The sequence below is a fragment of the Apteryx rowi genome, unplaced genomic scaffold, assembly GCF_003343035.1.
Source record: "Apteryx rowi isolate R43461 unplaced genomic scaffold, aptRow1 scaffold_116, whole genome shotgun sequence".
Lineage (NCBI taxonomy): Eukaryota > Metazoa > Chordata > Aves > Apterygiformes > Apterygidae > Apteryx > Apteryx rowi.
Window position 1 is genome coordinate 1,313,444 of NW_020447375.1, and position 13,598 is coordinate 1,327,041.

Below are 13,598 nucleotides of genomic sequence, written 5' to 3' on the forward strand. Positions count from 1 at the left end.
TTCCTACTTTTCCTCACCTGACATTAGGAAAAACTATGATTCGGCCAAGAAATAGATGAATGCTTTAGACGACTAAATCCTGCACCTCATAGTCCAAAAGACCCATATATGTTATGAAAATTTATGTAGCTTTAAATCACTCAAATTAGCAATGCCCCAGGCACAATCTGATTTTGTGACACCAAATCAATTATTTCCGTCAACAGATTAACGGGTTTTGCCCCTTAATAATTTAAGATTTTAAGTTTGTGACCATTTTATATATGTAAATGTACATCGCTTGTTTGTATATTAGGAAAATATTTAAAAAGAAAGCAGTAAGAGTATACAAATCTGGTGACAACGTTGTAACGCTGTAAATCTGTCACGAAAAGCACTTACAGCGGTGCGTGCATTAAAAAAGCTTTTATACCGTGCTGTTTTTAAATGAAAAACTCTTTCCAGCTCCTAAGCATAAAGAAGAAAAACTCGCACTTAAATATTTCAGAGTCCAAAGACATAATCAAAAGACTGCTTCATTAATTGTTAACACAAACACGTCTGAAAAAAAAGACGGCTTAAACTTAAAAATTTGAAGCCGCTTTGCCCAAGGTACAATTATTTTGTGCTCTTTCCCAATAGCTTGGGCTGCCCGTGGAATAAAATTGACAGTTTAACCCCGCAGGGTTCATAACTTACCCTCACTTGACCGACAAAAGCATTGGCTTCCTCTTCCTGGACGGACAGGTTTTTAGGCAGAAACATATCAAAAACGGGTCCATTGTCATTTACATCAGTCACCACTATATTAACGGTAGCCGTTGAGGTCTGTGGAGACAGATAAAATTATGAATAAACACCCTTTATTTTACTGTTTTACAGGTGACAACTCATCAGCAACTTTACTGCTGCGTATGATTAGATCCATCCGGTATAAAATCACAGGAAAACAGCTGATCAGCGCTGTCACGTGTTTTTTGGGGAAAAAGCAAGCATTATCAGTTTGAAGTGCTGGACATTTTTATTTCCTTTCTTTTCTTGCAAGGCAAAGAGGGTTTCAGCCTGAAAATTTATTAGAGCTGCGTTTTAAAGCAGTTCAACGCATGCTAATGCCTTCGCAACCAGAGATACCTTTATTCCAGAAATTCCAATCCAGCATAGCAGCAAGAACCGTACCAAACCTTAAGGCTGTGATAAAAGCAGATACGTTGGCTAGGACTAGTTACCTTGCACAGGCAGTTGCTTCAGAACATGCCTACGCACGAGCACTGGAGTCTTTTAATTTCTCTGTTCCTCCGGCTTGAAGTTTTGCACGGAGGTGAAACGCTTTGCTCGGTTTGAGCCTTATCAATTTAAACGTTATGGCGACAGCAACAGAAAACATTTTTGTTTTATGCCCTAAAACCACCGGAGAGTCGAGGTTAGTAACACAAATTTCTGTGGCCTGGGACATGGGTTGCAAAGAGCAGGAACGAACAGTACCCTTCATCCACCAGGGAAAAGCAAAGCATCGCCGGGCACAAAAACTGCAGCAAGGAAGACTGAAATCATACTCCAGGAAAGCCTTCAACAGCAAGAAGAGCCGAGGAGGGGAACGGACTGTGCAGGGAGGCTTACAGCACCTTCCGCGGGCGCAAGACGACACATTAGTAGCTGCCGGGGCTGATCCTGGTATAACCGATGCTGCGGCCRAGTGGTGGGTGGGCAAAGTCAGCGTCTGGTGGCACCTCCCAGCTCTGCTGCCCAGGATTCCTTGACCTCAGAGCTCCTTCGTGGCCTTAAAGTCTTGACCTTCATACCGAGTTCGGTCCCCTAACTCCTCCTCCAAATACATGCTAACACTGCTATTAGTCCGCGTGAGCCTCCTTTAGTGTCTTCTTCGGTTCTCATGCAAACATCTCCTCTCTGGTTCTTCCCCAAGTAGTCACAGCCAGAGAGGTATCTCTGAGCAATCAAGGATGATGTTTGTTTAAAAAAAATGGGTCTATGGGCTGGCCAAGGAATCCGGAGTGGCTATCAGTTCTCTTCCCTACTGGGCTGCATCAAAATCTGAACAAAATACAACCTACAGAAACGTATTCCTGGTTATCATTCAAGGCTTTTTTTTCTTAACTTCCACCCTAAATCTGAAAACAAYGTTTCTTTTTTAATTCCTCCTGTTGTGTCTAGTTACATCTGGGACCTGAGGCCTTCAGAGCAAGAGGGGCAGGAGAATTTTCCCATCCTTTTTTACTGTAACGGGCAAAAAGCACTACAGGAATGCTTACTATTCCTACGTGTTAAATAAGGACGCCCTTTTATTTTGTTCTACCACTGGCAACAGAAACCAGATCTCATTTTCCTAATCTAGTTATCAGAAATATACACAAAAGGAACTTGCAAATAAAGCAAAACTCTTTTTTTTGAGCATGGCCTTGTTTCAAATAGCTGTTTTCCTAGCTGGAGAGAGAATCCATTCCAAAGCCTAAGTCCCTAGGAGAGATGCTACCATTTTAACGGTCTTTACAGGAACCCTGGCAGATGTAAAGCTTACGGCCGTCTCGGGAACCGGGCTTTTCTGCAACCTCTTCTGGTGCGGCGCCTCCTGCGTGCCCAGCCTCGAGTGGATTTACAGCTCGGTAGGCCCTCCGCAGTAAGCGCCCATGCTAAATGCAGAACATCATCTCTCGCTTGCGTTCGGGGGCAAGCTCCTTGCGCTTGCCGCACAGGGAGAGCGCGGACATTAGCACTYACAAAGGAAAACTCATGTATTCCAGACCCGCTCCCTACCTTGCTTAATGGTATTCGGTCATGCCTTCGTTGCTGTGTCAGCCGGTTCAAGCTGATAACTTACTCGCTGCAGGACAGCTCCTGTAACGGGTCAATCTCCTTCACCTTGCAGTCCTCAGGCTTGGCAAGCGGCCCAGGCGCCTCCGGTTGGAGCCGGCTGCCGCTTTTCACGGCTATAAATCTGGCCRCTGGGTTCGCACAGCGCCCCGCGTGCTTCATCAAGCCGCTACCTGCGCTCRCAGGCTCCCTTAGCGATCCCCTCGCCATACTGCTGGAGCAGAGACCAGATCCCAAACACGCACAAGCGGCGTGAAAAACAGCTGTGCTGAATACCACTCTTAGGGTTTTTTTCCACGAGTTCTTGTAGAGAGGCAAATGAAGAAAGCTTTGAGACACCTCATCCACAATAAGCACCATCCAATAACCACTTAACCCTTAAAAAGCAACTAAGGGAGAAACATTTTAAGCAAGCAAGCAAAAAAAAAGATGCATTTAGGCTAGCTTGCTACATCTGATTATGCTCAGTTATTTGCTAATTGTTCCTGAGACTATCATTCCCACGTTCAATTTATATAAGGAAAATCTACTTTGCAATTCATGCTTCCTTGTCAACACAAAACACGCTCCAGAACGTTCATTTCTGATGATGCACAACACACGCTGAATTTAAATCAAACTCCCTAAGCTAACCTGATTCTGCAGAACACAGAGTAATAAAAACTCTCCAATTTAGTAAACTGAGAGAAACACGGCTTAGGAAACAGTGGCTTAAAAAAAAGTGAGTACTTGCCATTTTGAAAAAGGTTTGTGCCATTCGAGGGAATTTTAACGGAATGTTTCTGATAATCTGCAGTGTGCTTATTTCCGCCAGCGCTGAATCAACCTACAGCAGCACTTAAAACAGCAACCAAGACATGCGTTTGTCTCCAGACTTCCAAATCAGGGGCTGAAAGTGCTGTGAGTTTTCTTATAGCTCTRCTTTGGTACAGAAGTGCATGTCAATAGGTGTGCGTGGGCTCACAYGCCTATTTTAGATATACACATCAACGTGTTATGAGGAACTCAAATGTTATGAGCACTTCTAAAAGACAGTGTTTTTCTAAACCCCTTCTGGAAGCATGCTATTAGCAACATGACCCTGGCGGTATTACTTTGTCCCTTGAATAAAAAGGAATTCTTCTTCCTATCAGATGTTCTTGAAATCCAGTCATTATAATATTATTGCAAATACAGAGCTTACTGAAATAACGGTGCAAGTCTAAAAGGGGTCATTTGAAGATGTAGCAAAGGAGACAGGTCTCACCTCGGAGGAGCAGCAGCACGTAGGAAATGCTGAGCTCTGCTCAGCACAACCTGAATTTTAAGATCCTGTTTAACATCTTTATCAATGACGCGGAGGAGGTGACAGAGCGCCCTCTCCTCATGATTGCAGATGACCCCAAATTGGGGGGAGCAGTCAGTGTGCTGGAGGGCAGAGCTGCCGTTCAGAAGGACCTTGATGGGCTGGAGGAACGGGCCAACAGGAACCTTGTGCAGTTCTGCAAGAAGCAATGCCAACTCCTGCCCCGGGGAAGGAAGAGCCCCTTGTAGCGATATGGGCCAGGGCCCAACCGTGTGGGGAGCAGCTCTGCAGAAAAGGCCTGGGGAATCTTGGTAGCAAGCCAAAACGAGCCAGTGGGGTGCCCTGGTGGCAACCAGGGCCAGCAGCATCCTGGCCTGTGTAAACAGGCACAGCCAGGAGATGGAGGGAAGGGGTTATCCCCCTCTACTCAACATTCATCAGACCACATCGTGATACTGGGTCCAGTTTTGGTTCTCCACCGCATATAGGAAGGACATGGACAAACTGGAGCCAGTTCAGCGGAGGTCGCCAAGATGGTCAGGGCTGGAGCACTTGTTCTGTGAGAGGCTGAGGGAGCTAGGCGTGTTCAGTCTGAAGAGGAGACGGCTTTGGGGGGACCTAACAGCAGCCCCCCAATACCTACAGGAAGGTCATTGAGAAGGTGGAGCCAGGCTCTTCACAGTGGTGCGTGGTGGGAGGAGGAGAGACAGCAGGCATAAGTTGGAACACAAGAGGTTCAGACTGGGTATAAGGAATAACTTTTTCCCCATGAGAAGAGGCAGGGAGTGGAGCAGGATGCCCAGAGAGGTTGTGGAGTCTCCATCCTTGGAGGTTTTCAGGACCCAACCAGATAAAACCCAGAGCAACCTGGTCTGACCTCAGAGCTGGTCCCGCTTTGAGCAGGAGGTCGGACTAGAGACCTCCTGAGGTCGCTTCCGGCCTGAATTATCCAGTGGTCCTATGTGAAGAATCTGGGGTACGTCTCAGCATTTCTGCAACCACATATAACAGCCTACTGSTAAGAAGTGCCGGGAAGAGGTATGAAGGATTATGAATGAAAAGAAATTAAAGGAGAAATTAGTGAGAAAGCAAGGAAGGGCTCTCCAAAACACAACAGGATGAAAAAAATGTTTTCTATATGGCAATGAGAGAGTGGAGGCAAATGCTTTGCTCTTTGTCTTCAAAACGTAGACAGATACTGAGAACCTGGCCTCAAGGTTCCCCAATTAAAAAAATAAAGAATCAAGTTTTTGAAGCCTTCATAGTCTAAATAGGGTTTACGCGAGAAATGAAAGGAATCAATTACCAGGCTGACTTTTGCGTATGACGGGTGAAAGCTTTCTTGAGGTATTCCGTAAGTTATTCTATAATAGAGGGTACGACATTTCTTTGGAACAGAAGGATACCAGATCATAGAAAAGCCCCGGACTAACAAAGAGGGGGAAGGCTAAAGGGTTTTTGCTTAGCCTAGTTCCACAAAAAAGAATATTGCGGTCGTGGGTTAGTAGTAGTAACAGTGGCATAGGGCTTTTTTTCTTTACATGAGTAACAGAGCGCTCCGGAGAATCCATATTTCTTCTCAATTTCAAAAATCTTTTTGTTATTAAATCTGAATCCAGGCACCACTTCTCATCCTCCTGAAGAAATAACGCCTTCTACATGAAGCGCTGGGCACTTAGCTACCTATTTCTCCAAGCTGCATAGACCAGCACTTCTGCCATTAACATAGGAAGCTGCTATCAAAGATTACGTGCTATCAAAGATTATAATATCAACATTTTTATATCGCCAATAGAGGGCTCCAGAGATTTCCTTAAGCTCTCTGGAAGCCAGGGCATAAGACTGACATGCTCTCCTAAAATAGCCTTTATTAAGCAACCAGAATAAATGACGGTGCCTTGCTCAGAACTGCAGCACGGAGCACCACTGGTAACATCACGATCGTTCGTCCTGCGGATAATGTAAGAAGTCAGCAGCGCCGCTAAAAATCACATTGACAAAATAATCGCCGCTTGAGAGTTATGCGCAGGGCTAGCCGTAACCTCTTTCCAGGCTGTCGCCGGGAYGGAAAATAAGGAAGCAAGCAGACCGTGGCTCATACCCTTTCTCACAGCAGCCAAGGCTATCTGGCACAGCAGAAAACGCGCGGGAAGGCCCACAGGTAACGAACGCTCGCTTCTGGGATAGGAAATGYGCTGCAGAGAAGATAAACACCCTGAGAAAGGGGCACTGTACTTTGTAGGAAGCTCAGCTCCTTGCACAGTCGGAGAAGCTTAACRTTTCTTACCACCGCTTGCAGCTGCAGCTAAGAGTGGCCGGCTGAGATTGCTCCAAGGGTCACGTAACCCGCGCTTCATTTTCCGTACAACTAGCATAACTTCTGCCAAGGAAACCTCTGCCGCAACTCATGACACCAAAAGCTTTAAGTCAGTAACGGAAAGCGTTGAGGAASCATGAGAGCAATTCTTGCCTTTAGCTATAAAAGAATCCAAATTTATACGCAGAGAAAGACAAGCTCCAATTAGGTAGCCGGTTACTTCTGCAAAGGCAGCCGCCTTCTCTTGTTAGCGGGGGGAAAAAAGRTAGCCGAATTGCACATCTCGGAGCCCCGGGAATCAGAAAAAGATTCATTTCTTCTTATTCCTTTCCCTTCTTATTCCCCGGGGTCTCATACTTCAAGGTCCAGACGTGGGTCTGGAACCTTTCTTCCACCTCCCTACAACATTACTACCTGTCCTCCTCTTTTGGCTCTAGTCTTACCACTACAAGGTGACCTGCATACAGCAGACTAAAATCAAGGTAATGCTTAGAATTACACCAGCAGCATGAAGCAAATTTTTCCTTGAGAAATTTGGGGGGGGGGGGGAAACTAGTAGAAAATCTGAAGAAAAGATGTTTGAAGAAAATCAATTGCAGCTAGAGTTATTTAAATCTATTTCTTGATCCTATACRTGCTATTTTGTTCCTTATGCTCCTTAATGAAAACAAATGGCATCTCAAAATTAGGACGGAGTTATGAAAAGTCTCAGGCTGCTGCAGAGGATCCTAAAAGAGACAGCAAAGCAGCAGCCTCCCATGAAAACGAGCTGCGGTTTTGCAAAAAGCTCTTAGCATATGTTTAATTACCACGAAAAGTTTCTAAGCAGGAACTTCAGCGGTTCCCCTAAGTAAGGGCAGAGAGAGGGAAAACGAAGACCTAATTCCTAACAATTTTCGCAGAGGAACTGAACGGATGCTTGTGGCGCACGTGCCGAGATAACGCCGCAAGGATCCCCAGYGAACTGCCTCGACCGCTTTTCGAGCTAGGTGTTTCCGCTAAAGATTTGTCAAGCTCGGTTTGGAAGGGGGAGTTGAAACTACTGCTGGAAGCTCCCGTGGGAAAATGTAGTACAGCCTCATAGCAGGCACTTCCTATTTATTACTGGAGCAAGCCRTGTTTACTTCCCTTTTATTATAAACAGAAGTCAAACAAAAGACCAACAGCTGCAATTTATAGCTTTCTCAGGGCCACTAAAGTAGCTCTTATATATATATAATTCTTCCCTAAGCAATAAATGTAACATTAACATAGACTCCACAAATATCTTTTGTCCTAAGTATGCCAGGCCCTGATAAATGCTACAGAAGGTAAATTTGAAGGAAATTTCACTTGTGACTTATTTTATTTGTAGCCTGCTATTTAAATTGAAGTTGGAAATTCATGCGAGCGTTCTTTGCCTTGGAGAGGAAACATCCTTAGCTCCCATGTCAAACAAGTTTATTAATTTAGGCAAACTCTAAGGCAACACTATCATCTCTAGATATAACTAGTTTGCAAATAATAAGATCTGAGGCAAAGCCCGGGGTCCTATTAGATCAAAAAAAGAAACTGCAAATAATGCTTCTGTTCTACGTATCAGAAGTTATCTATATTAAATCCAAGAAAACTACGCTCAAGTTCTGATATCCATAAGAATAGCTTTTCTTTAGCAAACAGGGAAACAGCTGCTCAGATATCAAGATAATGGCAGTGATAAGGACCGGAATAAAATATGTATGAAYTGCATAATAGCTAAAGTAAATTGCCGTGCTGAGTTAGGAGCTCCAGGGGAGTGAGAGCCTGACGAGCGACACTGCTAACGGGAATCTACTAACGGTTGGCAGCGGAGGATGAAATCAGAAGGCCAAAGTTGGAAAAAGCAACGGGAAAATACGCACGACTGGCGACGGCCTCGTTCACTGACCTTTTTCCACGCACGGAAGCTGCATAACCACAACAAGCAACGTCCACCGGACCATAGGAAAGGGGGAGCATGTTACTCTCTTCCCGTGTGTTGCTACCAGCAAGGCTGCAGGGATTTTCAGACCTAGCTTCCTTCCAGYGTAGGCTATGGGAACTTTAAGAGCAGTATCTACCAACCCTCTACACCTCTCCAAGAGGTAAAGAAGAAATGGCCAGCGAGACTGCAAAGAAATTCAGGAAAGAGAAGAGATTGAGCCTGAAGGGAAAGACAAGGCTGGAGCTTGTCAATAATTACACTAAGGAAAAAGGATCAGGAAATTCAAGTGCCCTTGACAAATGCATGGGATTGATGGGACAGGTCTCTCCCGTTACGCCAGTCCCCGACCGTGCAACGGCTGCAACTCCAACACCGCGTGTCCATTTGTGAAACAGGAAGAGTATTGATCTGCTGTCCAAGCAGCTAAAAAGCATCTCAATATCACAGGAATGAAATATTGCTAGTGGATGAACCAGCTGCAGCTGGTAGCTTACACCCAAAGCTATACAAATTCAGGCTAAACCGCCCAAATCTTGAGGACACAGTGCACCACAYGTCACCTAACCTAGCAGGAGGCTAACAGGCAAAGCCGACTACATACAGCTGGGCTGTATCTGAACTAAAAGCTCAGGATTTTGCCTAGATTGCAAAGGGGCAAAACCACAGCAGCTTCACCAAGAGCTTTACGTCCCGAAGCAGAACCCAAGAGCTTCCAAGCCGAYTAGGAACGTGGGCTGCCCTGGCTTGCAGCTGCAGTGCTCCAAAAACCCTTGCACAGGGTTCATTTTTCACTTGGAACTGGAGACTTTACTGCTGTTATAAAAAGAACAGAAGAGGTTTGTATGGTGCTGGTAAAAAAAAAAAAACATAGAGCCCAACTTATTCTTTCCAGAACAAGTAGTAGTACTCGTGATTGTGGTAAAAAAAAATATTACTGCTGTTGTGAACCTGCTGCAGGTTCTATTTTAATGCAGTTTTACTTAAACATATTCTACTCTGGGTTACGCAATGCATCAATAATCCTTGGCGCAGAACTGTTTCTCACCTTAAAACAAGCAAAACCACCTTTCAGAATGGAATTACAAGCTGCATAAACTCTTCGGTGGAAAACACTGACCAACCTATTTCTTTAAGAGGATTACTTAAATCACCCTTTCGTATAATGCAAGCAGACAAGCTGCACAGACACGGGAGACCACTACAAGCTTCAGCGAAGCCTCCTAAAGCTYGCTCTAATAGAAGACATAGCTGTTGTTCTATCAAACCAAGCTGATTTGATTCTATCAAACCAAGACGACCTGCCCTCATAGGAGGATATCTGACCCCACAGATCCTTCATATGCAAACTGATACTTATAGCTCAGCAAGAATTTGTATGGCTTCCTTCTATCCAGCTCATAACTTGATGGGAAAATAGTAACAGGGCTTGCTTTCCTTTAGTTACAGTTTGTATCGCTAAGAATAAAATCGTTTGAGGAGGAGTTTCTTTACAGGAGGAAATACAGAACCATTTGTCTGTTTATACTGTTCCTTTTCGTGTATTTAATGACTATTCGTTCCCACTGCACCAACAGATCAAAATAAACGTGCCAGATTAATGCAATATTAAACCTCCACAATATGAACAGATTCCATTGACTTCTCTTTTTAAAATCTCATTTAACTGATTACAAAAAGGTAAGTTAAGCAGAAGTCTTTTTAAATAGAAGCCTTTGTGTACACAAAATCTTTGTTCATTGAATGTTTACTGAAAGCCCCACTCATTCTTTATTCTTAATAGATAATGGAACTGCTGTGGAGCAGATGTAGATAATATCTACAGCAGCAACAGAAAATTTACTGTAATTAATTAATTCTCTCTACACTACTTGAGAAGTAAATCTTTGACTGAATTACCTCCACGTAGCTCTACCTGCTTGTTCTAAGGAGCGTAATTAATGCCAGTGTCATGAGAGATGGATGCTCTCAATTATTAATGCTCTTCTAAGATGACCGAAACACCCAGGTATAGCTTACATGATGAAATATAGACACTGCACCGAAATAAGGCTACYTATGTTTCGCTCGGTGGCTGAAATCCCCCTCGACGCGTTGGTTTGCTCTGATCAAGAAGACGACATGAGAAGAAGGAATATCACGTTATCATCTGTATTGCGAGGTGAGCAAACGCTAGCTTTCAGGTCCTTCCGAGGGCACTGCTGTGGCAAAAAGACCACCATGACCACCTATGTACCCTGCAGTCTCACGTGCTCTAGCCAGGAATATGTTTTTCAGAGTTTCTAAATTTTAAGCCTCACTGTTTTAAGCTCCTGCACCRAGTACAAACCCATGAACGTTTTTGCCATGCTTAAAGGTTAAATACYGCAGCGGCTAACTCTTATGCATCAGACGTCCAAGTGGAATCTGGAAACCAGTACAAGGTACCTAGAAACACGTAGAAAGCACAAAAAGACTTGAAATGTCTTCTAAAATTCCAGCCGGTCAGTATTTTCTGGGTATCACAAAGCGATAGCGTGACGAGAGGCACCAACACTATCACTTTCCTTCAGCTGAATTAAAAAGGCAGGCGGAGATGCGTGGGATGTTGGCAACACCCTTAGGACGACTGCCAACTTTTAAGAAAACCTAATTAYTAGCTGCTGACTGGCTTTGCGAACTAGGTACTACGACTCTTGGTTTCTCCAAAACCCGGGCAGTTCCATCCATGAACGAAACAGCAACTACAGGCACATTTAAAATCAAGCAGAAAGGTATTTCTGAAGCATAGGGAGCTGTTAAGTGAACATTTTCAGGACTAGACCTTTGTATTTGGTGGTCTTAGAACTTAAATTCTGCTCTGAACACTGYAGGAACTGAGGTCTACCCCTAAGTTATTTAATGAGCCACCTGAAATTCCTCCTCCTTCCTGCATTCTTCAAGGATGAAGGCAATACAATGGAGTTTCTTGGTTTTTTTTTTTTTTATATAAATGAACTGACACATACAAACTTGTGAAATTAAAGAATAAATAGCACAGAATGCTTGTTTTCTTCCACATAGCAAAAGACTTGAGTAATTTTTATGCCTGACTTCTCCCTCCCAAATGTAAAGAAATAAAAACTCTGGCATTGAAATCCCATCGGGAAACACCAGAATCTGCGAAAATGATTTGAGCTTGACGTATTTTTTAATTTGCCTGTCATTTTTCGGTCCGTCTACAACTAAGTCTCGTTATTTGGGAAATACTGATACTTTCCTGAGTACTCAACTCAATAAACGTGTGCTTAATTGTTTGCTGTATCGCCTTGTTAACAGGGACAAGTGGTAGGTCCACCACTACTTCAAGGTCAGATAAAAACCAGGCCATTAATGCTCTAGGTCATAAATCAGAACAACGGTAACTTAGGAAGCACAGTCAAGCATTTTAAACAGTCGCGAGCTTTTTAAGGCACACGAAATGKATAAAACAGTGTCAGTCGGGCCATACGGCTAAACGGAAAGTTGTATTGCTTGGTTGAAGGCATAAGTAGCTCTGCATTAATTTTGATGGCATAAGCAGTCCCAGAAAACCAGAAGGTGTTAACATGACTGTCACCATACAACATTAAGCAGCTAAACAAGCCTTGGGGCTTAGAAAACGGAAAGCTCAACTCCCCAGTCGCAACACTGGTAGAATCTCTTAGAACTCTTAAAGAGGAGGAAAAATGTCATTAAAACACTGCAAATTTAAGGTGTAGAGAGCAGAGAGATTTCAAATGCAAAACTCTCTCTTCAGCAGACGTTACAGATGATGGGAATGGCTAGTTTGGCCTAAAGAACGTGGGGGGAAAAAAGGAGGTCTGATACTGTATTGCATAGTAGTCCAATATCCCATGGAGTTTAGTTCGCTATATCTACACCATCTCCTTCTGGAGCAGAGCGGGCAAGACACAGTGCCAGCCAGGGTTGCTTGGAGCTGCAGGGGAAGAGTTTGGGCCCCTAGAAGATCAGGGAACCAATAACTCGTGGTTTTGAAAAGCTAATGTTTCCTACCACCACGAMTGCAGGAATGACCACATCTTCTGACAGAAAGGCACCGGGAGGAAATTCTGCTCCCATAGCTTTGCAGAATTAACAGTGGTGTTGAGAGACCAGCGCTGGGGCTGCCGTGTCCAAGGAGAAGTGTGATCCTCTATGTGAAGTGTCCTAGTGCCTGACCATGCTGACCTCAAAACTCCTGGAGATACCAGAAGTGGCCAGAAAGATCCACTTTGGCAGGTCTCTCAGTGCCARAGAGTACCCTGGGAGGGGTGGAGAGGGCAACCAACATCAGACTGGTGTTAAAGRTAGGAAAGATGAGTCCTTCTGGTGCTTCTTCCCCCTCGCATCATTGGGTAAGCTCAGTCCAGARATGGCTGGCCCAATATTGAAATATGAGCTTCGCTCACCTAACGAGCCTCTGCTAATCTCCACGGACACAAACATTCTTAATGTTAGGATAACAATGTGGAGAAGAGGAGAGAGAAACTCATCACGGAGACACAGACAACTTTCAAAGCGGCCTGGGATAAAATTCATTTATCATTCCATTTATCCAGGCTGAGAGCTTCAACCACTGCCAAGGATGGCGACATCTCCCTTCTGAAGTATTTCGTCTCAAATGCAGAGTTTTGTACATTATTATTTTTTTTAATAATCAGTTAAATGAGATGAAGTTAAGTCCCTTTGAAACCTAGCTTATAACGGCTAGAATCTTTGTTCGCAACAGAATCTAGTTAAAAACATACATATTTAAATGCCTTAAGTCCTGTCCACAATTGCTCAGGCTGAAGTTGCAAAGAATCAGCATCTGCATGTATAAAAGTGATTTATTTTTTTCACTGTGTAAGGGTTTTTAACATACCTTTTATACCTCTTTCTTCCTGAAGGCTATGAATTAAATAATCTGATTCACAGTTACATTGCCAGCGAAACCGTAGCTGCCCCTGCCTTGAGGAGGAGGCTGGATTACGCCACCTCCTGAGGTCCCTCTCAAACCAAACTGTCCTATGACCATTGTTCCTAAAGCCTACGCACGCAATGGAAATACCGAATGTACAAACGCCAAATTTTCATGTTGTGTAAGGAGGAAAATTCCACTTATGAAAAAAATCAAAACATGTTCTCCCCTTAAATCCCATTCAAGAGAAAAAAGAGAAAAAAGAGAAAAAAGAGAAAAAAGAGAAAAAAGAGAAAAAAGAGAAAAAAGAGAAAAAAGAGAAAAGCAAATGTAGAAAAGGTTGTATAAAATG

The 13,598-nt window shown here is 43.8% G+C and overlaps 1 protein-coding gene across 2 annotated transcripts in view; it reads right to left on the reverse strand.

Moving 5' to 3' along the window:
* Positions 1-13,598, reverse strand: part of PCDH15 (protocadherin related 15) — a 293,502-nt gene that overhangs the window by 107,983 nt on the left and 171,921 nt on the right. For both annotated transcript variants that reach the window (XM_026081044.1, XM_026081033.1), the window contains exon 17: positions 679-807. In XM_026081044.1, coding sequence (XP_025936829.1) covers positions 679-807 — 129 coding nt within the window. The remainder of the gene's footprint in view (positions 1-678; positions 808-13,598) is intronic.